Source organism: Fusarium pseudograminearum, chromosome 1 (assembly GCF_000303195.2).
Source record: "Fusarium pseudograminearum CS3096 chromosome 1, whole genome shotgun sequence".
Lineage (NCBI taxonomy): Eukaryota > Fungi > Ascomycota > Sordariomycetes > Hypocreales > Nectriaceae > Fusarium > Fusarium pseudograminearum.
The window spans coordinates 5663079-5685888 of record NC_031951.1 but is presented as its reverse complement, the minus strand read 5'-3'; the positions used below and the strand labels follow the sequence as shown (position 1 = coordinate 5685888).

General features: G+C 46.6%; 12 protein-coding genes across 12 annotated transcripts; 6 read left to right on the top strand and 6 right to left on the bottom strand.

Moving 5' to 3' along the window:
* Positions 1-71: 71 nt before the first annotated feature.
* FPSE_11401 (uncharacterized protein) lies at positions 72-841 on the bottom strand (the record flags this gene model as incomplete). The annotated part of the gene is made up of 2 exons (XM_009264518.1): positions 72-394; positions 451-841. The coding sequence occupies 2 exons, from the start codon at positions 839-841 to the stop codon at positions 72-74; spliced, it is 714 nt and encodes a 237-aa protein (XP_009262793.1).
* A 390-nt stretch (positions 842-1231) lies between these two features.
* On the bottom strand, positions 1232-1981 carry FPSE_11402 (uncharacterized protein; the record flags this gene model as incomplete). The annotated part of the gene is made up of 1 exon (XM_009264519.1): positions 1232-1981. One exon carries the CDS (start codon positions 1979-1981, stop codon positions 1232-1234), a length of 750 nt encoding a protein of 249 aa, XP_009262794.1.
* A 1157-nt stretch (positions 1982-3138) lies between these two features.
* On the top strand, positions 3139-4851 carry FPSE_11403 (uncharacterized protein; the record flags this gene model as incomplete). Its single annotated transcript, XM_009264520.1, has 1 exon — positions 3139-4851. The coding sequence occupies one exon, from the start codon at positions 3139-3141 to the stop codon at positions 4849-4851; it is 1713 nt and encodes a 570-aa protein (XP_009262795.1).
* Positions 4852-5069: 218 nt separating this feature from the next.
* FPSE_11404 (uncharacterized protein) lies at positions 5070-7396 on the bottom strand (the record flags this gene model as incomplete). Its single annotated transcript, XM_009264521.1, has 7 exons — positions 5070-6068; positions 6123-6220; positions 6282-6472; positions 6521-6745; positions 6795-6876; positions 6923-7301; positions 7355-7396. The coding sequence occupies 7 exons, from the start codon at positions 7394-7396 to the stop codon at positions 5070-5072; spliced, it is 2016 nt and encodes a 671-aa protein (XP_009262796.1).
* Positions 7397-8515: 1119 nt separating this feature from the next.
* FPSE_11405 (uncharacterized protein) lies at positions 8516-8971 on the top strand (the record flags this gene model as incomplete). Its single annotated transcript, XM_009264522.1, has 1 exon — positions 8516-8971. One exon carries the CDS (start codon positions 8516-8518, stop codon positions 8969-8971), a length of 456 nt encoding a protein of 151 aa, XP_009262797.1.
* A 319-nt stretch (positions 8972-9290) lies between these two features.
* On the bottom strand, positions 9291-10690 carry FPSE_11406 (uncharacterized protein; the record flags this gene model as incomplete). Its single annotated transcript, XM_009264523.1, has 2 exons — positions 9291-10470; positions 10524-10690. 2 exons carry the CDS (start codon positions 10688-10690, stop codon positions 9291-9293), a joined length of 1347 nt encoding a protein of 448 aa, XP_009262798.1.
* Positions 10691-12055: 1365 nt separating this feature from the next.
* FPSE_11407 (uncharacterized protein) lies at positions 12056-13563 on the top strand (the record flags this gene model as incomplete). The annotated part of the gene is made up of 3 exons (XM_009264524.1): positions 12056-12642; positions 12723-13440; positions 13501-13563. 3 exons carry the CDS (start codon positions 12056-12058, stop codon positions 13561-13563), a joined length of 1368 nt encoding a protein of 455 aa, XP_009262799.1.
* Positions 13564-14284: 721 nt separating this feature from the next.
* On the top strand, positions 14285-15310 carry FPSE_11408 (uncharacterized protein; the record flags this gene model as incomplete). Its single annotated transcript, XM_009264525.1, has 1 exon — positions 14285-15310. One exon carries the CDS (start codon positions 14285-14287, stop codon positions 15308-15310), a length of 1026 nt encoding a protein of 341 aa, XP_009262800.1.
* Positions 15311-15940: 630 nt separating this feature from the next.
* FPSE_11409 (uncharacterized protein) lies at positions 15941-16569 on the top strand (the record flags this gene model as incomplete). Its single annotated transcript, XM_009264526.1, has 2 exons — positions 15941-16336; positions 16384-16569. 2 exons carry the CDS (start codon positions 15941-15943, stop codon positions 16567-16569), a joined length of 582 nt encoding a protein of 193 aa, XP_009262801.1.
* Positions 16570-16613: 44 nt separating this feature from the next.
* Positions 16614-18341, bottom strand: FPSE_11410 (uncharacterized protein; the record flags this gene model as incomplete). Its single annotated transcript, XM_009264527.1, has 3 exons — positions 16614-16736; positions 16789-17979; positions 18027-18341. 3 exons carry the CDS (start codon positions 18339-18341, stop codon positions 16614-16616), a joined length of 1629 nt encoding a protein of 542 aa, XP_009262802.1.
* A 1521-nt stretch (positions 18342-19862) lies between these two features.
* FPSE_11411 (uncharacterized protein) lies at positions 19863-20227 on the bottom strand (the record flags this gene model as incomplete). The annotated part of the gene is made up of 2 exons (XM_009264528.1): positions 19863-19991; positions 20057-20227. The coding sequence occupies 2 exons, from the start codon at positions 20225-20227 to the stop codon at positions 19863-19865; spliced, it is 300 nt and encodes a 99-aa protein (XP_009262803.1).
* A 1000-nt stretch (positions 20228-21227) lies between these two features.
* Positions 21228-22734, top strand: FPSE_11412 (uncharacterized protein; the record flags this gene model as incomplete). The annotated part of the gene is made up of 8 exons (XM_009264529.1): positions 21228-21395; positions 21443-21585; positions 21718-21784; positions 21834-21861; positions 21911-21923; positions 21973-22062; positions 22108-22450; positions 22501-22734. 8 exons carry the CDS (start codon positions 21228-21230, stop codon positions 22732-22734), a joined length of 1086 nt encoding a protein of 361 aa, XP_009262804.1.
* Positions 22735-22810: the final 76 nt, after the last annotated feature.

Sequence of the window (22810 nt, the reverse complement as noted above, 5' to 3'; positions counted from 1 at the left end):
ATCGTCTGATGTGGTGCTGAATAAAAGTTGACCTTCCCGTACCCTAGAGTACCTAGAAACTCCAATCAAGCTCAGCGGCGAGTTGTGATTGGATCGTCTGGTGTTGGCGCGGCTGAGTCTACGCTGTCGCGCTGTTGGCTATTGCTTCTGCTCCCCAAAGGGGATCGTAGACTGTTCATTTGCTCTGGTGTTTTCTCATTGTCAACCTCGTTTGTGTCCATCTCATCGGAGCTTTCAGATTCTGACTCGTCCTCATCAACCACAATCACCTCATTGGCGACTCCATTGCTTGTGCTGTTTTCATTGTTGTTGACCCCATTGGCAACGTCATTGCTGTTGACCTTATTGGAGTCACTGACCGGTTCCGGCCTGTTATTGACAAGCGCAGGATTAGCTATTACTTGATAAATCATGTGCACAGCCTCTGGTGTCATGATAGTTGACCCGAACCTGGCAGTCTTGGACCTTTTCCTCTTTCTGATTCTCTGGATTGGCTCATGTCTCTCGACAAAACGGTCAATCCACCCAAAGGCTCAGGGTCACCACGCTCTTGCAAGAACTTTACAGCAAGCTCTGTAATCTGCGTCTTTGTAGGCGTCATGCCAAACGTGTCTTGCAGCACGAACCAGGACACGATCAGCCGTTCCTCCACAGCAGAAAGACGTTGACACGCCTCATGCGCCTCCTTTGCACTTCTACTACCCCTGAAGCGATTCCTTAGGGTGCTGGGCGGGACATTATTGCGACGAGCTGCGCCTTTCACGCTATGGCCGAGGAACTTGACTTCGTGTATTGCCAAGTTCATCTGTTGTTGGGTATACTTCGATTGGATTTTGGGCATGGTGAGTAGTTAAGGGGGTAGAAAATTGCTAATGAGATAAGTCAATCTACCTATGAATGGGGAGATGGCACTCCCCTAATCATGGCACCTCCCCTTGCGAAGGCCAATTGGTTTTTTAAGCGAGGCCATCCTATTGGTGCTGACAAAGGCTGCCACACCAGGGAATGCCATCTAACCGTATGTTGACTTAAGAAGATCAAGTGACTATGGTTTCCAGAGAGAATTGGCTAACAATCAATACATGATAATTCTTTACCAACCCTCGTAAATTATGCAACAATTTTTGAACTAATATTTCGCTGGAAAATATTGACCTTTATCAATTTTTAGTAAATTCGCGACCTTCAAGACTTTATAGAATATTGAACTGCAAAAATGATCATTGTAATCCTACCAAGCCTCAATAACGGCTCCGACCAACTTGAAAATCTCAGTCCCAGGAACCAGAGTCTGTCCTCCTAAATACCATTCACTTTTCCTATCCTCCTCACCACTTCGATGACCCTTACAATGTTGGTTGCACGTCTGAATGTGTATTAAGCAGAAGGCCTTCTTTGGATCCCCTGAGGGCATTCCCTTCCACTCTGTTGTGACTCCCTCGTCGCCCAAGCTTTCAGGTTCAGGGAGGCCTTGGGGTATAATGATGGTGCTTCGCGAGTGAGGGTACTCAAACTCGGTAGCAGTAGTTGAATCTTCTTTTGCGCTGAGCTTGAGGCCAAACTTTAGCTGCAGCCCTTTCTGAACGACTAGGCCACAGAACTCAGCCAGGAAAGACGAATACGGGGCCATGTTCATAGTTTCATCCGTAGTATATTCGTAGGCTTGGAGTATTCCGTCACTGTTGACGAAATAGTTCAATCCATGGAGGGGCAAGTCCTGAGCAGCGCGTTCTGGACGCATGACAACGACATCACCAAAAGGAGGGGCAGATACTTGTTTGAAAGCCATGACCTCGCCCTCAACCACGTCGAAGTGCTTGTGAATTAACCGGACTGAGACGCTGGCAGGCACGTTGTGCTTGAAAAGAAGTGCGCGTAATTCAATGAGATCGGAAGCATGTGTCTTGGGTGCTTCAGAAACATCACTGATGTGGGGGAGGCTGTTGTATACAGCAGGGGCAACGATGGTGTCTCTGAGCATGATGATGGGTGCAAGAGGTAAAATTGATTTGTGAGTATACACTGAGAATGTCTGAGAGTTTAGGGAGTTCGAGTGCTGGAGGATAAAAAAGGCTGAGAAGGAGTAAGAACACGACTCTTATAGACAGCCGACCTGTAACAAATGTCACGACTGCTTTGTTTCACAAGATGGAAATTTGAAATGACGCCTATAATATGAGGCTCTGCATGTTGGTCTAGATTCAGAGATATTGGCGAAGCCTTAATCCTACAGTTTTGCCTATTATCGGAGTCGGTCCAATGGGATAAGAATGGCAACACCTCAGTTATTTCAGCCTCTGCTTATTGGATCAATAACTCACACCACTATGAAAGAGGTGAGTCTTTGCCGCCCTGTTAGAGGCGTGGTAGATAATTGAATGGCTGCAAAGCCTCTGTCGCAGGTTTCTCTCGTTCGGCTGCAGGCGCCATGCGTCGAGAGATAAGTCACAAGCACAATTCAGTTCCGTTGCATTGTTTGAGATTTGGCTATTATCTACTGCATTAATCCCTCACACCATTAAATATGAAAATGCAAGACAAGATTGACGCCTAAGTAGCAGTAGAGCGTCGATTTTTAGAAGGATTACATATGATGCCTCCCGAGGCTACACGGCGTCTGCGAGACGCGATGAGATATTGCGATTGGAGTAAACGTTGCCGATTACGTCGCGAAAGAGAACAATTAAGCCAGTACACACGTGCCTGAGTTGCCCTGTGGCTGTTGGGTACCAACCCTTGGGAGACACGAATGAATGGGTTGTAAGAACAAGCATCCTATTCGTAGCCTTATTGAATGGTACAAGCACATTAAAAGGTTGAAGCGTTGGCTGTTCGATACACCAGAGCCTGGTCTGTCCATCCAACATTGCTGACCAGATCCTTCCTCCAAATCAGGCTATCATTGCGCGTTTGGTGTAACACACACTGCATAACATTGAGTCATCGCTAATAAACGTGGCTTATTCAGCGGTGAGGCCCTTACTTTGTTTTCTCTTTGCGCTTTTGAGCCTCATTCTTGCATCCTTTCCTTTTATGCGCTTCTCAACATACCTGACCTCAACCGCCATCTTACCTGTCTTTGCCAAGAACATAACCCCAAAGACTTTGTTTCGCCACAAAATCATCATCGAGAACAAAATGGCTGATTTAGAAAACATCGTGCATGCCACTAAAGGCCGCATCTACGGACCAGTTGATGGCTTCTACGAAGCTTTTGAGAACAAACCCTGGTATCCAGAGCTTAAGTCGCTCATCGAGAGCCGCAGCCCAGATATCCAACAATTTCTCCCATCGGCAGGCACAACCATAAACCTGGAGAAATTAAACACCCATCTGAAAACGCTGGAAAAGGATCGAATTCGTCAGTACTATGGCCTGACGAAAAGTCTCAAAATTCCCAATCCCAGCTTTTGGCTGGCAGAAGAATGTGACGGATGCAGCGATGCACCTGATTGGTCCAAGGTCATGATGGTCGGCGTGATGGATGATAAAGATGATCCTCAAGACTATCATCAAGGGCTGTTATGTTTGATCTCTCTCGCCGAACGGGTGTTTCTAGACCAGCCAACTCGAAGGTTTTTGCATGGCATCTACATCCGCGACCGTGTCGCCGAACCGTGGCTGTTGGACAGAATGGGCCTGTACAGCGGTCGACCTTTGGAACTACCCAGTGAAGGAGCTCGTCTTGCCACACTATTATTGGGCTACAGCATGATGAGCCATTCCGAGCTGGGAATGGATGCTTTCATACGCGAAGAGGATGGAAGCAAGTTCATCGAACTCTCAAACAATGACCCACAAAGGTTGTTTCTTGAACCGACACCGTTCGTGTGTCCAAACCAGCTGTTAGGCAAAGGTGTGACTTGCTACAAGGCGAGAGAAGAGAGTTCCGGGCCTTGGAAAGCCGTTGTCAAGTTCTGTTGGAAGTCAGAGAAGGAAGAAATGGAGGAAAAGATCCTCCATCTTGTCAAGGAAAGAAAGGTTTGGGGCGTCATCCAGTTGCTTGATCAGGGTGAAATCGAGAGCATGACAAGCATTCACCATGGACTTGCGCTTGGTCCTCCTCGGAAGATACCTGCATCGCCCAATGACGAACAGACACGCGATGCGAGTTCGATTGACACTCAAACCATACTTGGAAATAGCGAACTGGTCCTTGAACGCAACAACACTTCTGACGAGTCCCGGGTGCTATCATACACGATAACCTCTCCCTTCGGTCGGCATATCACTCAGTACAGCAGCATCAAGGAATTTCTCGTCGTGCTCCGAGATGCAATCAAAGCACACAGGTCCCTCTACACAGATGGACGCATACTTCACCGGGATATCTCCATCAACAACATTATCATCACAGAAGCAAAGTCTCCAGGGGAGTCAAGTGGCACGCTCATCGATTTAGATGCCGCAGTCGAAATGACAGATAAAAAACCCACTCGAAAGACAATCACTGGTACCAAGCCATTCATGGCCATTGGTTTATTACAAGGAGAGGAAAATGCGTATCGCCATGATCTTGAGTCTTTTTTCTACGTTTTCCTTTTCTCTGCCGCGATCGATAGAAAGCTTGGCCTTTCGGCAGATACGCCGTTGCAGAAGTGGTTGGGTGGAAGTTGGGATGACTTGGCGGTTCGTAAGGCGGAGAACTTGACTGATCCTCAATTTGACAAGGTTCTCGCTGCCTTTCAACCTGACTTTGAGGGATTGAAAGGTCTGGCTAGGGCGCTGAGAGATCTATTCATTGGGAGCAAGGTTGCATCTGAGGATGACGGGAGTCAGCTGTATGACCAGATGTTAGCACAACTTGACGGAGCGATTCTGGAGCAGTCTGATGGAAAGGCACAAATCTAACAATGAGCTGAACTCGTGATGAGTTTCAATGTCTAAAAAGATTGTTCCAGGTAACAATGAAGCCAAATGTGATTTCCAAAAAATACATCAATTTAACGGCATCTATCAAGACCTTGCCCAGACTCTGAAATTGTCCCTCAATGAATGAATATGTAAGTAAAAATACTACTAGCATGCACTGCATGACTGAATCATAGAGTCCCTTCAAGCTAGGTACTCTAGCAATCCTTAGCTTGCTGTGCAATGATGGTTCTGTAGTTCTCTTGCAGATGGAAACACTGATTTTCAATGCCGACTTCAGTATAAATACGGCTGTCATTCGACATGGTGAAGAAAACAACACCGGTCTTAGTGACGCCGTGCCAGGGGTTGGCTCCAATTAATTCATCGTTGAAAACGATACAATACCCGTGTGGAATATCGTACTTGCAGCCATGATTATGTTCTAGTTCCTTCTCGACCGATTTGATTTGATCTTCGGAACATAGGAACCCGCCATAAATAGCAGTGATAATGTGGTACTTTCCGAGAATGCTCTTGCGGGGGGTAACAATCGGATGATTCGATGATTTGCTAATGTTGATGAATCCGCTCGACTTCTCGTCGTAGTTGGATGAACAGATGCGCATTGGTCCGTCGCCATACTGGTAGATGAAAGACAAATTCCAGCCGAGGAGAGGCATCTCTCTCTTGTATATCTCGCCGTTTACCGAGGCTTTGATTGCGTCCATCGCGATTGCCATCTCGCCATTCACGACAAGCGCTTGCAGCGCGGATTTAACGTCGTGAAACCCACATACTGCTGCAATAATTTTAAGATCATCTTTTGCTTGATTTTGAGTTGCCAGTGATGGTTTGCGAGTAGGCAAAAGTACTTCCCATAATTCGGGTGCAATAAGCGACTTCATCTTTGTCTCAAAAGAGTGAATTGGTACAGGCGTTGTGCTTTCTTCGTGGTAGATCTCATTATTCACCACAGAGTCTAGATCGTTCGTGACCGGTGTGAGGATGTCCTGGAAGTCTGCGGTGGACGTATCTGATGAATGACCGGTCGGAGTGCGACATGGCTCATCTCCATACAAACCCGAGAGATCTTTGAACCTGGACGAAGACAAACGAGTTGCGTAAAGCAGTCTCTGAACTAATTCATTCTCCGTTGTTTTGGCAAAGCTGTCAACTTGAGACAGAATCTCGGGTGTTTTTACTAGTATGTTGACCTAAACCAGCATGTTAGCTATGGGCAGCAAGAGAACTCAATTCATATGACTTACCACTGATGCAATTTTGTCCATCTCATTCTGAAGGGCGGCGCGCACTTCTACGAGCTTAGCGACATCAAGTTCGATGGAATTGGGCTTGGATGTTGAAGCTGTAGATGGAATCATTAGAGATATGTTTTGGCATGGAACACCAGTCTTTAGAGGACATACTGTATTGATCTCCGTGGGAAAGAATGTCTTGAACCTTTGCGACAAGACCCTTATACTTCATGAAGTTGTCGAAAAGGGTTGCTGTGTAGCGCATGACAGGATAGTAGTCTTTGAACCTGCTGCCTGGTTCCCTGGGCAGACACATACGCTCGTTCCAGCTTCGGGATGCATTGAATTTGGTCAGAATAGCCCTTCAAGTGTCAGAAAACATTCTCTTGGTGCTTATATGCGGCACTTACCAGGTGTACTGCGGATCCTTGGCAACCAGGGCCGGGAATGCAGCAGCTGCTTGATACACGGCATTGATGTCCCAAGGGCGGCCGATACCCTCCATCGACCCTCCACCGTGATATCGGACCGAGATAGTAGTCTCTGTGTTTCGAAGAGCACTGTTGAAAAAGCGCGAGCGGGTTGTCTCGTTCAGGTCGCTTGGATCGGTCTTGGTCTGTGCAATCTTTCCAATACTATACAAGTTATTTTATCGTATCTTCCTCTGAGTTCATGCATTCTTACGCTTGTATGACACTATCCCTGTCGCTGCCGTCAAGACAGCGGATAGAAATAATACCGACAAAGTAGCCACCTTCGACAAAGCCTGGGATCATAGTTAGTATTGAGATGCTATCCTTCTTGATGCTTACCAGAGATGAAAGAGTCCCCGAAAGCGTCATGGAATACGTCCATTCTAGGATCGAAATCATGAATGCTCTGGAAATCACTAGGAGCTGAAGTTGTGAAACTTCGAGACATGACCTTGACGGAGACAAGAACATTGACATCAGCAGCTATGATCTTCTCTTCGTCGATGAAGGTTCCGCTCCCATCACGATTGAGAGACCCTTGGATCATAGTGTGGCTAAGTGAAATATCCATAGCCGTTGCGATGTCGGAAATTCTCTCGATAACTCTGGACGAGTAAGTGACCGAGTTTAGCGACTTTTCGACCGTGTGTTGGTCATCGTCGCGGCAGCCAACGCCTTCCACACAGAGCTTATGGGTATAGGAGTTAAAGCCCATACCCTTGACTATCATCAGTGTTGTTCAGACGTCATAAACGTTAGAACTCGACGTACCATGCGCATGGAACTCGTATAAGGCACGAGTGATTGAGGCATGATCAAGATTGGTTTTGACAGCCAGTAGGGAGAGGGAGGATGGGTTTGGGAGCGTGCGAACTGGATGTATGACGATAAAGCGCGGCATTCATGGGATAGAAATGAAAGAGGAAAGTCCGCAGCCTCATCAGAGGTATGAAGCTGAACCTATTCGGAACCAACAGTGGTGGGCCTCTCTGTCCGACACGTGATTAAGTCAGTAACCACCAATCATGATATCATCTAAGCAAACAACTTGATATTACAGACGGGCATCGGATATTTGTGCAACCGCTTTGACGGGCTAAATTTCCACCGCTTTTTCCTGGTCTCTTTCCCCTCAAATACATTATGTTTGTTTGTTGTCTGAATTCAATTGGATGATATCCACTGACGTCATGCAGGAGATCGGCAGACTCCGTCATCATATCACCGCCTTGAACAGGCATGTACTTTCCAAGAAGACATCATGATACAGAAAGAGAAGTCTACAATGCCCCTTTTTCTAAACTTAACAGGTATATCAACTGATTACAAGGATTTGTTTAACAATGAGATGCGCAACATAACACCTGGTGCTGTTCTGCACTTTATGAAAGCTCCTTTGTGGTCTCTGCCTTCTTTCGAGCTGCAATGACTACCGTCTAAACAAAGCTGCTGTAGTTAGATTAGTGCTACTCTTTGATATATAAACATGTCAAGAGTGCCAGAGAACAGATCCCTTTAGGTGCTTTTTCTACCCTTGAGGTATTGTAAAATATGAACAAAGTACTTTATCAGAATGTTATCTGTAAGTCACTGGAACCGTTTGACCTGCTAGGAGCAAAGAAAGACCTACTAAAGGTTGGTTTAGAACGACAATAATGCATATGTGTACTCACTAGAAGACGTTCCGTCGTATTTAAGCAAATTTGAATTGCGTTACCAACCTTCATACATATTCCACGGTACTTTACTTGATTCTACGACCAGAGCAACGCATCTCATTTTCTATCGCAAATCACAGATACCAAAAGGTTCTCTTACCATATTGCTTGCAGTAGGTGTCCGGGGCCCTTCCACCAGTTGTCACTACCTTCTATCAAAAAGGGCTCAGTTTAAGCACTACAGTAGAGACTTCGGCTTCAACCATCCTTCACCATGGCAGACCAAGTTCAGGATTTATTGACTAGGCTTTCCTTGGAGTTAAGTGTTACAGAACCTGCCAAATTGAAAGAACACATGGCGTATCTACAAAGACGAGCCGCGCGCCTGGGATGTTACTATGAGCGTTTCCCAAAATATCCCGCAATCCCGGATCAGATCGAGCACACCGAAGCATTCATCGACTTGTTGAGTGACTTGAGAACTCGGGGTGGAAACAAGAAAGACATCGCGGAGCTACAGCGTGAACTTCGCGCGCAAATGCGCAAGGATGATTATGGTGGGTCAGAGGTCTTGTACCGCAGGTCTCTAGCCCGTAGAATCCAACGCGTGATTGATGCTACGATGTCTGCTCTTAGGACTGATATTTCTGAGTGGGAAGATATGAAGAAGGCGATGGCAAAGGAGTCAAGGAATCCTGCCAAGTCTATCAAGACGGTTAGCGAAGACTAGCAAGATTTTAATACAAACCTATAATTTGACCCAAGAGGATTTTACGACGAGATCAGTTGTTGTAATAAACCAAGACAGTTATTTTTGAATAATGAATGTTGGTGATAGGCACTGATCCCATTTGTGGCGGGCTGAAGCTCCGACTACATGTCTGCAACTCCGATACATGATGTATAAAACTCCAAGTCGTATTCACAAACTCATAAAATATTCTTAAACAAATCAAATTCAAAAGTATAAACTAACCCAGTCTCCGTACCTGTCTACATTCCCAAATGACCCCCAATATATATCATCCAAACATAAATCTAAAAATCAATCAAAATCCACCCTGAGATAAACACTCCTCATGACAAGCATCCCACCCCTCAAAGTAGGGATATCTCTTTTCACCACCAGCATTCGTTCCAGCTCCAGCAGATCTCGCAAGATACTCCAAAATCATATTTCCCCACAGCCAACTCATTGCTCCTTCAGCAGGATGCGTGCGATCTGCCCAGTGTTTCCCAAGCAGTTGGATAATACGAGCCCATTCAAATACCTCGTGTCCATACTTCTCCGCCATGGCTCTTCCGACGCGATCCATCTCGGGCATCATAGCGTCCGACATGCCTGTGTGTTGGTGGTAGGTCAAGGTTCTGAACATCATGGGCGATTCTGGAAACTCCCTGATGAGCATCTCTACATACGTCCTGAGGCGAGATGTGAAAAAGTTTAGTTCTTCCCACACCAGCTTTCGGCTCCAGAGACCCACGGTTGTGTTGGGCTCATGATGCTTTTTGCCTCCGACCTGGAATCCGCGCTGGTCCCAGAGGCCATTCTGCCATAGAACTAGGTCAGGCCGGCCGTTTGGTCCCTGAATAGGTGCCTCGTGGGGCTTCCAGACTGTCTTCCAGCGTTCCTCAAAGGGAATGATCCTCATCTCCTTGTACCAAAACCAGTCGGGCCTGTAGGTAAAGCCACCAGCGGAGTGGAAAACCACAAATGTGAGGTTGAAAGTTGGGATCTCGCAGATGCCCTTGGGGACCTTCTCAATAGGATGCACCTTGGGGAAATACATCTCGTTGTCGAACTCCCTGCAGGTATACCTGGCTTCGTATCTATCAACAGAGTCGCCGAATTCCACGACTCGGCGCCCCCACAGCCATCCGAGTCCACCCTGGTCTTTCATAGCAGCATAGTCGTCAACGGTTGCATGCGGATTATCCAGAGCTTTGAGTCGACGTTTGTGCTCTGCGACAGCTATCTGCATCCATTGCTTTGGTATTTCTGGTCCTTTGAGGAACTCTTCTGGGACTTGAGTATCGTTGAAGATAAGTTCTTCCTTCTTGGGTGGGTATGCTGCCGACTCTGGGCTGGAGTCTAGAAATGTATTGGTGAATGGCATCCACTGAGTCTGCCTGTAGTCCGTCTCATTCGGTGGGATGATGAGGAAGCCAGGTCGGCGGTAGGGATCTTGACAATTTCGAGGTTTTGCGTTTTCTGTTCGGTCCGTTGCTCTATTGGATAGATGTTTAGTGTGTGTCTGGTCAATCGTCGTTTTTCAACTTACTTGCGGCAGAAGTCACCTGCTTTGGACTCGGCGTAATCTAACGGTGTTCTCAGAATGCCCGTATAGTAAGAAGACAAAAGTAACAGTACAACGACAGTACCAGAAACCACCATCCACAATCTGGATGCCAGCCTGGAATCATGCGTTGGTCTTGGAGGAGCTGCCATCTTGGTGGATGCGTGAGAAAAAAGGTCTACACCTGCGTTGAGTCGAGAATTCCCAGATTTAACAAATCCATCTTGAAGATGAGGGATGAAATCCTCCCTTGTGGCGGTGAATATTGGAATGAAGTTATGCAGGGGTTGGTTGAATGTGTACAGCCGCACATCATCCCTTGCGTGAGAAGTGCGATAACAAGGGCTGACAAGCTTTAGTATTGGGGTATGGAGGGACACTTTGTCTTTGATGTGAGACAGTTGGTTCAGCTTCATTCATGTGGTATGTGTTTAGAGCCAACAAGAAACTGCCCTTGACATATTCTATTTCTGGTCATTATTTTTATATTGGAATTTGGGCCACGAGTGCAAGATTGGACTTTACGGTCGCTGTTAGTCTGTCGGGTCGCTATGTATTTCGGAACCAAGTGTATCGACCCAATAACCACCGAGTAACTTGACACCTCCACAGATACTGTTCCGCAATGTCTCACTTCACAATTAAGCCCAACACACCTTGAGATCAACCCTTGGATCTCCAGCCGTCGGTGGGAATGTGCTCTTTATAGTTTAGGGACGTTGGATGTTGATCGATGCCCGCCCCCATCATTAGCTAATAGTAGTAACACGCTACTGCTTACAAACAGTCAATCAAAATTGAGTTTTCATTTCGAGGTCAGGGCTGAGGAATTTAAATTGCCAAGCATTGTTGGATATGCATCCAGGTTCCCCATTTACTGCCGTTTAAAATAGAATAAACTACAAAAAAATGTCACTACCTAATTTTACGAGTCAATAATTAATGCATTCTCGGTTATAAGCTTTCTTAGCTTACTACACTAGTTAAACGTCAAGCGACAGCCTTCTTTTCTAACGTCTATAGTTACTAAGAAACGGCGCCTAGTCGCGATGCCCATTGTCGACAATGGCATTGAAAACCACCGGACGTGGTAATGATTATATCGACCGATGGGGTAACCGCCAAACTTGGGGAACGCCGTGCCAGATTTAGCTATTTCGGACGTCGTAGTGAGTATCCGTCCGAACGTTAACTCCTATTTACCAGGTACCGGCATATTGCATGATCACAAGTCCGGGGTCAGGGTTTGTGATAGGTGCGCAAGCCTGGTATGGAAGTTGACCATGGAAACAACCCAGCTGATGCCGATGATACCGGTGGGGGATCTGCGTCCGGTGGGGAAAGTCAGTCCATATTCAATTGAGATGGAATTGAATAAGGCAGGAGTATCGAGTGTTGACAAACTATATTAAAGGCTTCCTTCGCACCGGGTTGAGTGATCAGCAAGTCACCAGCAAGTCAAAGTTTCTTCATCCTAACTGGTGGTAACACCTCATCAACTCGATATATCTCTAGATATGTACCCCAACACTCTTGCTGCCATTGCGGCACTGTCCTTTGTCCCCTATGTTGCCTCACAGGCCCAAGGCACAGCAACTGTCAACCTAGCCCAGGGAATTGGAAAGCCCCAGGCTCTTGGTTCAGGCTTCATCTACGGCTTTCCTGACAATGGGACCCACGCAGACAACGCGATTCCAGACAACCTGGTAACCGACATCAAGTTCAACGCAAACCGTGGCGGTGGTGCGCAGATCCCCGCTCCTGGTTGGGCCACTGGAGGCTTGAAAGGATATCAAAGCCGTTTCCAATCAACCCTATCCAACTATCTCACCACGCGCAAGTATAACGCTGATTTCATCCTACTGCCCCATGACCTTTGGGGTGCGGATGGCGGGCAGAGCTCAGAGTCTCCTTTTCCTGGAGATAATGGCAATTTTACTGAGATGGAAATGTTCTGGAAGCAGCTCATTTCCGACCTAAAAGCCAATAATATGCTTCAAGGACTTGTGATTGATGTTTGGAATGAGCCTGATATAACGTCCTTTTGGAATCGCCCGTGGCCTCAGTACCTAGAATATTACAATCGGGCCACCAAACTCATCAGGTAAGTGGTTATAATTTCTGTTTCTTTGTTTTATTTTCTTTACAGAAGTGTGAACCAAGACTAACACACGGAATCTATAGGAAAGAGCTTCCTGGCGCAGTTCTCAGTGGTCCATCCATGGCAGATTCCCCAAATCTGAAAAACAGCAAATGGTCGACCTGGGTGGAATCTGTCGCTGGTAACGGGACGATACCTGATCGTTTTTCCTGGCACCAGATTGGAACTTGGTCGCGTGAGCCCGACGTGACCATCCCGGATTTTGCTACTTTGCGAGCGCGATCCGGAGTGCCCATGAAGCCAGTTGACGTCAATGAGTATGCCGCTCTCGAGGAACAGAACCCAGCCAACTCAGTCTATTACCTCGCTCAGTTGGAGCGCTACAATATCAGAGGCCTGCGTGCAAACTGGGCTAGCGGATCTGAACTGCACAACTGGATGGGCAATCTGGTCTACAGCACTACTGGTACTTCAACTGGCACCTACTACCCCAATGGTGAATGGCAGGTTTACAAGTACTACGCTGCCATGACAGGCGAAAGGGTCTCGACGGTAGCTGCGGCGGATAAGAAGTTTGATGTATTTGCTACCAAGGATGGCAAGACTGTCAAGATTCTAGCCGGCACCAGGACCATCAAGGCAGCATACGACATTAATGTTAATGGATTAAGCGCTGTGGGCTTTCCCAAACAGGGGACTGTCAAGGTCCGAACTCTTCGGTTCGACTGGGCTGGGCCAAAGGGAAAGATGGGCAACCCTGTTGATCTTGGAACAAAGGGTTTTACATATTCGTCTGACAAGGTAAGAGATTCCTCAAATATTGATTGGAACAAGGTTCATAAACTAACTGTTTGATTCAAGTTGACGATTGCGGTTAATCCGCCTACTAATTCCACGGCCTTTGCCTTTGAGCTTTCCATGTAGATGATGGATCTAGTTGAGTGGGATGGAGATTGTTGTTGTTGTGGATTTATTGCAGGATATATGTAGGATGTGCTGTCTGTAGATAGGTATGATATTTATATATGCATGTCCTCCGCCTTTTAGAAACTACGTAATGAATGCTGGAGATCGTTACCGTATAGACAACAAAGTCTAGGTTACTTTGTATGAAATGCCACAAAGAACCACTAAGCCAAGTTACGTCTAGTGTACATATCTGGTTCTTCACGACTGGACCAACGGCCGGGCCGATCACTCGCTTCTGCACAGCCCAGCCCAACTCAGCCTTTTTTTATCTCGTGTTAGTGGATATTTCCGCTGTCCCAACCACCCAAAAATAAACCACTAACGTCGAAACTAGCGCTGGCAACATGCCCGTTCTCCGAGTAAACAACGTTACCTTGTCTTTATTTACACTCTATTTATTCTTTCTTAGTGGGAACAGGCATAAAGTCCGTGGCCGGGGGAATGGGGGATACGAAGAAATGCGTCACGAGCGCACGGAATGCGATTGGCGTTGTTTTTGTCTAATTAATACCATGTCACCTCACTTGTGCTCCCTGCAATGGTTCAACTTGTCTTATTATAATCTCTTCCGACGCTCGTTTCATCTCATCTGCAATTCATTCTTCAACGTTTGCTTGCTCTTTTTTATTTACTTCTTTTTCTACATCATGCTTTATCAGTCATGACAGTACCTAAGATGGTCAAGAGATTTAATGGATTCGACTTTTGGGAGCAGCGGATTAGAGCTCAGCAGGGACATATTTCCGATGTCGAGTCTGAGATTGAGTCTGCATCCGAACCTGACATCGAGAGCGAACCCTGCTCCCCTGCCGAAAGTCCCGACATCCACATCGAAACACTATCACCAACAAACTCACTACAAGCATGGTCACAACCAACAAAGTCAGATGGAATTGTGCGGTCTCGTCCTATTCTCATCCAAAGCGTTGGAGTTCACGACGTCCGCAATTCCATGTCCTTCTCTCCCTCGTTAGACCACCAAAGCCATTCCGCATCTGTCCTCCACCCCAACAGCTACGAAGAAAAAGGAGAATTCCTCACAGTCATCAAGACAAATGATTCCTTCACATCTTCATTTGATGCAAGCCCGATTGAGAAAGTCGGCCCTTCCAACAACACACCTAAATTACGCCGATCTCCCCTCAAACTCCAAACAACGAACCTCTCCCGCGTAACACGCCACCAACAAAGGCATTCGGCCTTACCCAGCCTTCCCGTTACCACCGTCACACCCTCTGCACACAGGCATACATTCAATGCCTCGGCAGACTGCACGCCATGTGTAGCAATTAAGACCGACAAGGCCTTTGAGGCGCTCGTCGACGCACTCAAGCCGAAGCAAATACCAATAATAGAACCCGTCACAATTCTCCGACCAAGCAAGGACAGCCCTATGCCCACCCTTCGAGCACCAACACCTCTTCGCCCCAAGATTATATCGCAGCATCTCGAAAGAGCGCAGCTGTGGGCAGAGAGCCAACAAGAGGACTTTGACAGCTCGACAGCAAGCTCTGTATCCAGCCCTATGAGTCCGATAATGTCGTTTGATCTTCCTATTGATAGCAAGGATGGACCCGTCAAGACGGAGATTGTACCCATGAGTTGCAATCTGGACCACGACTTGGGTGACTTTCTCAAATGGGAGGCTAAGAATGTTTGCGCATATGGATATGGCACCAATGGATGGGCCTTTTCTCCATAGATGTACCAATAATGAACACAAAGAATGGGATACGATATACTACTGGATAGTCTAGGATGATAATGTTTTATAGTAATACCTTAATACCAAATTGAAGACCAAGATACCACACACACGATTTCAGACTGGTATACCATGGTGACTTGTGAAGCTCAAATAAAATAGCTATTATATCCAGACATGTACTCTGACTACAAGTCACTAGGGTATCGTTAAACTGCCGTGTCATCCCATGGTGGCTCGGTAGAAAATCCATGATGGCCCCATAATACCGGCATCGATGCCCGCTCTTGGTTAGAATAAACAACATCCCCATACTCAATGACGTCTTTGTACAACTTCGGGCCAAGGGACCTAAGACTGGGGTTAACGTTAAGAACTCATGCTTAGTCCCACCTCTATAGCGTAATAGGAATGGTAGTTCTATTTTATTATCCTAGGGGTCTTCTTTTTACGGCTCAATTACGTGAAATCGCCATTAGTCCACGTTATTGATGAGTAACGGAGCAACTGCCAAGATGGGACAGCAGTGAGGGGTTCCATCATTGACCTCAGAAACAGCTGCTATAAAGTCTTCCATTACCACTTACAACATCATTCTTTACAACAACACACACACCTAAACACACAATGGCTTCAGCTACATCATTCCGTGAACTTATTGGCGTCCAGCCCTCCACCGCTAGTCCCACCGACAGTGTCCTCATCATCATCGATGCCCAGAACGAATATGCCGAGGGTAAACTCCAAGTCACCAACGTCGCCGAGTCGCGCAAGGTGATCGCCTCGCTTCTGGAAAAGTACAGAGCCGCCAATGGAAGCATTGTACACGTCGTGCATGCCACGCCAGAGGGCGCTCCCGTCTTCACACCCGGTTCAAAGCTCGCGCAGGAGTTTGATGAGCTTAAGCCCAAGGATGGCGAAGCTATTATTCAGAAGAATTATCCTGGATCTTTTGCAAAGACGGATCTGCAGGAGGTGCTTGACAAGACGGGAAAGAAGAAGGTTGTTCTGACTGGATACATGGTAAGTCATTGAGAGCCATGGATGTGACTCAAGCTAATAGAGGATAGGCCCATGTTTGTGTCTCAACTACCGCGCGTCAAGCTTCTGAGCGTGGTTTCGACGTTTTGATCCCCGAAGACGCCGTCGGTGACCGAAACATTCCCGGCGTTGATGCTGATCAATTGGTCAAGGTTGCCTTGAGCGAGATTGGCGATGCTTTTGGAACCATCATCAAGAGCAGCGACATTGCTTAGATAAAATCACTTAAAGAATATTCTATTTATTATAAAGTCTAGAATTATTTTTCTGAGAACTCTGGCTGGACCAGTTCCCTCTTTGTGAATCTCACGTTAAAGTCAGTCTGCTTGATAAACCAGGCATTAATAGTCTTCCACTCCTTAGTGGGATCATCAAAGCCGATCTAAATCATGTTAGCAAATGTCGCAATTAAGTAAAATAGTAGTAAAGCTTACCTCGAATCTTCTCAGCAGACTCGGCACGACCTTGTAAATCTCCAACAGACTGATGTTCTTGCCGATACATGTTCGGCTACCCATGCCAAACTGGAACATCATACCGGTCATCTTCTTGATTCGCTTCTCCTCATCTTCAGGGTTAAGCTTGGGATCAGGCAACCAACGCTCAGGACGGTATGCATCTGTATCGGGACCAAAGATCTCTTGACGGTGGTGAATCAACCAGGCTGAGACACCGACAACGGTACCGCCCTTAATAAACTCGCCGTTAATCTCAGCGCCTTGGGGAGGTACGATGCGTTCTAGAGGTAGACCAGGGGCAGGGTGCACACGGAAAGCTTCTTGGACACAGGCGTGAAGATAAGGAAACTTCTGAGCTTCAGTGAATGTGACAAGACCAGTTTCGTAGTCTGAGAAAACACCAGCCTTGGCAGCGTCGTCGAGCTCCTTCTTGAGCTTCTCGTAACAAGCAGGGTTTCGAAGCAAATAGTAAAAGACAGATGACAGAGAGATGGCGGTTGTTTCTGAGCCAGCGAAGGCCATTGAGACAGCCATGGTCTGAACAAGAGTATCGGTCATGAAATCAGGACGAGCCTCACGAGCAGCGATGAACTTGGAGAGCAAATCCTGACCAAGGGGCTGTTTCTTGATGTTGCTGGTAGGCAAGCCATCGCTGGCGTGGAGCTCAGGAATAAGGCGCTCAGCCATCCGAGCACGGGCAAACTTGGCAACAGGGAAAGTCGAGTCAAACAGACCCCACTGGGAGAGCTTGAGGTAGATAGGGTTTTTGAGGAACAACAGATCGAGGAAAGGAATCTGTCCGATAGGTGCAACATAGAGAAACAGCTTGGAAAGGTAAGCGACGATTCCCTCGACGTCCTCATTCTTCTCAATGAAGCCGTGGCGCTTGCTATAAGTGATTTCGCCAATGACATCAAAGGCATAGAACTGCAACCATTGTGTAAAGTCACAGACCTCGGATTTTTTGGCAAACAGCTTTTCTGTCTGGTCGAGGAAGAGCTTGGTGGTGTTGTCGACAAAGGGCTCGTATTGAACGAGGGCACTCATGGAAAAGGCAGCGTTGACACTGCGGCGGAATTGAGAGTGGAAGTCGTTGTCTGTTGTGCTGAAGAGAGATGCTAGACGGTGGCCTTGGACAACTGATTGTTGAACAATGTAAAAGTCGGACTGTAAGGAGTTAGTATAATCCCAGGTTCTTTGATAAAGTAACATACCTTGACATAACCCTTGCTGAGGCCGTAAATCTGTTTAAGAACCGAAGGATCTGAAAAAGATAGATTGTTGGGTCCCAATCTAACAATATCACCATGCTTGGCATGGAGTTTTCTCAGTGTAGCTTCAGATTTCTGTCCATAGACATCAAAGAACCTCCACCAATCTGTAATAGAAGCTAGAAAAGGTCCAGGATATTTATTCAGGCCATGATGAAATCTGTTTCTCACAAGCCACGCAACAATTACTGTTGTAAGTGCCAACACCCAATGCTGGGCGAGGATACTTAGGAGAGTCTCAATCAAGCCGCCGTGCATGTTGAAGGCACAATAAAAATTGACAAGATACAAAAAAAGAGATTGTTGAAAGAGTTATCGAGTATACTTCATTTTTCTTTATCTGCTGCTGACCTTTGTTCTTATAACACTTTGACTTAGACCAGGCCTTGATATCTCGGCTTCGGTCTCGCCCCCACAGAGTCTGTTCTGGGGTAGTTTGGGGAAAGTGATCCACCAAGCTTCGGCAAGTGAGGACGGCAAATACGACACGTATGCACAAAAGTGAAGTACAAAACAGGTTTTAGTACATAAAACCTGTCAGAATTATTTATATAGACCACTTCATTGACTAACTGAGGCGAGGAGTGTTTATTACAGACGTAATGACTGTGTTGGAGCTAGCAATCGTCGTCGGCAGATGGTAACGGGAGAAATGAATTCGTGCACAAAAGAGACTGATAAAGGCTTATCATTTGCACGCATCGAGATGACTTGTCTCGGTCTTTCGGGTTGTGGAGATATGGCACTGTTGTTCTCATTGAACAAGGCCCGCGACTCTACGTTATCCGGCGATGTCTCTCTCTCTCTCTGTCTCTAGTTGCCTTGGCGCCTCTGTTGCTAGAATTGTAAACAAAGACTCCACGTAAGTAGTGACGTCCATGGTGTTGGGATGTCCTTACCGAAATCTCCGACATAAACTTAAAAAGTATTTGGGTTTCGGCATTTATCATTACGATGGATTGCGATATTCTGATAATCTACATCAAACATCTAATCACTAACACAGTGATTTGACCTCTTGCCCCTAGAGATGCCACTACCATTCACACTCTACGCGCTATATTCTATATATAGATACTACTGGACTAGGGTAGCCCGTGGACTGTCGCGTCTAGCCGCACCTTGAGTAGGCTGTTAGAATTGATGTTACCTGCATCAGTCTTGCTTAAAACAGGCTCAACACAACATCTGATTGGCTCTGTTCTTTCTTTGCTGTTTAGGTACTCATAATACCACTAGAATATCAAGCTATTAGGTATATCTTGAGTTATAGCCATATTGCAAGCGAAACTTCGTTCTATGACTAGAACCATGCTTCTTTAGAGACTCAACTGAGTTTTTCTGAAATCGTTATTTTATATTACATATCAGAGCAAACGCGCCTCCTACAATCTAAACACATAAATTCGGGCCATGTGCCGCGGCCATCATCCCAACGACAGCATATAATTCTGCCAGATAAAATGTGTGGCCCTGTCTCTGGTCGCCCTTGGCTCTGATCTCTGTTACCTATTAGCAACACATCCTCAACGATGAGGTCATGGTTTTTCATGGGGTTTGAACCACAGATCTACTAACTTTGCTTGTCCCTTGTAGCGTATCCAGGCTGTTGTCAAATCTTCTCTTGGCAAGTGTAAACTTGTGCACTGGTTACGATAACTCTTGTGCGGAGCCAGGCCATTGCAGGCACCTTATCCGGTGGGTGTCACTAGCGACCAGCTAAGCTATTCACTAATGACAGAGTCGCAGAGCAGCTTTGTCGCCACGCAACTGGAGCAATCATGTGTCCGCTCCACTGGTGTTTGAGTCAATGAAGGGTGACGCTGGTGGATGCTGGTCGTAGGCTTGGGCGCGGCGGCATGCGGGGAGGACTGAGATAATGACAAGACCTTGTCGAGGTATGCTGAGCTATAGCAATTAGTAAAGGACATAAAGAACTCCCGACCAGATGGCAGGGCGGCTAACCAGCTAACCAGTACCACGGGCAACATCGTTGTCGCGTTCGAAATCTCTGTCTTGACGAGCACGCTTCTTGCTGCTCCGTTCGATCGGGGGAGGGGGAGGAGGAGATGTTGCCGCTTCGTTGTGTTGTCGTCCTGGAGCCTCGCAACAGCTTTCGTAGTGTGATGCAAATCGACCGACATTTCTACGATTCGTATGTATACAATAAGCTTGCTTACCTGCTGAACGAAACCCGACCCCAAATAGAAGAACAGCGTCGACGACAAGCGATCCGCAAAGGCTCCAGCGAGAGAACTGCGAGACAGAGCAAGACCCCTTCTACAGTCCCCCGATTATTCTAAAGAAGGAGGCTTTACGCGCGCGTTCAGTAGGTACAACTCGGAATTTTATAGCGGCATGTAGCGCGATTAGCCGCCTCTTTTGGGGGCAGGTGGTTGTTGAAGGAGTGAAGAAGACATGGCGAAGAGTTGGAGTTGGCGCAATTAGGAATGGAGAAGGATATAGTGAATGAATGGATATGACGATGTGAATGAGAGTGAAGTAGCGCACGGACATAATCAATGCTGTAAGAAAACTGGGTCAAACTTGTGAATGTTGCCAAAATAATTAATGGTGTTGAGGTGTGATTTTTGGAGTGATTAATAAATCACCTATAGTCAGTCAGGCTACGGCTTTACTTGTTGCAGGTTATTTCATTTGTCTTGATGAAAAGTCATGAAAGCAGCAACCAAGATTCAGGCACATGTTGCCGCGGCTATCATCTTGATAACAGCCTCTCGATATAATTCTGCCAGACGCACGGTTTACCCTAGGGGTATCATTTGCAACATTTGAGTGACTGTCAGTACCTACTGTAGCTTTGTGACCGTACATGCATTATGAAATAGCAGTAGACGATCTTTAGAAATCCCGCATGCGAACAGACGGAGTGACGTGGCAAGCAACCAACAATTTGCATCAAACTGGTTTGTTTATTCGCAGGAACCACATTGAACGAGTCCCAAGCCTATGAAACGATGTATTAGAAACCACTGCCGAAGCAACAAGGCGGGGTTGCAAATGCAGGGCTTTGACCATACCGATGTAACGTGTTTGAGTTGTCAAATACCACTCCAATTGCCATTTATCGATGTTAGATCCTCAATATTTTTTCCCTCATAGATATAATAAACGACTGATAAAATGGCACAGCATAGTGTCGAAGCGGGAGCTTCTTCAGAAGTGACCGCCCATACATCAACTGCTTCTGGACCACCTGCAACGTCGACGGGAGAGACCCCTGCCGACGCACCGACTGCACCAGCTGGAGACTTCCACAATCCTGCACACTGGGCCAGTTTGACAGGCGGAGTAAGTTCTATCCAAAATTGGTTTAGCACCTCTCTAAAACTGCATAGGACATGCTGGAAGTCGACGATGCAGATTCGGCTATTAGCGCTGACATTGCAAGCTCGACTGAGTCTATATCGTCAAGTATCCTTCACTACCGGACGATCAATGGGAGGACATATCACTCTGAGCGAGGAAACGCCCAATACTGGTAGGGAGTCTACAGATTAGTGATCAGGGCTGATGGCTTGTAGGTCGCCAAACGATGAGCACCACAATGCGTCTATGGATATAGTGCAAGTCAGACCATGTTGTGGAAGGGATATTGGCTAACTAGGCAAAGGCACCATCTATTGTGTCTGTCGCTGGACGGCAAGCTGCACTTGGCGCCATTGAAAGATGACATTCAGGTACGTGCAGTATTCTCAGGCATGATAATTCATTGCTAAAAGAACCCAGAGGGTATTGGATATTGGGACAGGAACTGGTGTGTTTCGTGTTGTATTGTCTTGATAAACAAGCTAATCGTTCAACAGGAACCTGGGCGATGTAATACTGTCCATATCATTGTTTAAGGGATTCACTGACTGGTCTATAGTGACTTTGCCGATGAATATCCCAACGCTGAGGTTATAGGAACCGACATTTCTCCAATCCAACCCGAATGGATCCCTCCTAATCTGAAGTTGTGAGTTGCCAAAGGGTCATTGGTGTTACAATCTAACATTATTAGTGAGATCGAAGATTGCACTCAAGAATGGACGTTTCAGTCAGACTTTTTCGATTTTGTTCACATGCGTTATCTTTATGGAAGCATCAGCGACTGGCCTGCTCTATTCAAAGAAGCTTACAGAGCCTGCAGACCCGGCGGCTGGGTTGAAAGCCACGAGGCCTCACCTAGAATGGAAAGCGATGACGGCAGTGTAACCGAAGGCAGCGCTATGAGCGAATGGGGAAAGTTCTTTATCGAAGGCGGCAAGAAACTCAATCGCACTTTTGAGATTATAGACAAAGATTTGCAAATCCAGGGCATGGAGGAGGCTGGGTTTGTCGATGTAAAAGTCTGGGACTACAAGGTATGTGATGTGTTCATGATGTTTCTTTTTTAGTATTAATGGCTGTTTAGGCACCTATTGGAGGCTGGGCAAAAGACGATCGGTGTAGAGAAGTCGGCCAGTTTGGTCAAGCTGCTCTTGAGCAGGACTACGAGGGGTACGTTATGTACATGGCTAACGTGGCTCTTGGGTGGTCGAGGGAGGATGTTGTGCTTTACTGTGCGCAATTGAGAAAGGAGGTTCGTTCAGGAAAGTTCCATCCGTTCTACCGACAGCGCATTGTATATGGTAGAAAACCGGAATAGGTCATGTTACGGGTGAGCGGCTCACCAGAGGACATTTCATTTCAGGACTTACCAAGTATGATGAATGCATTTGATG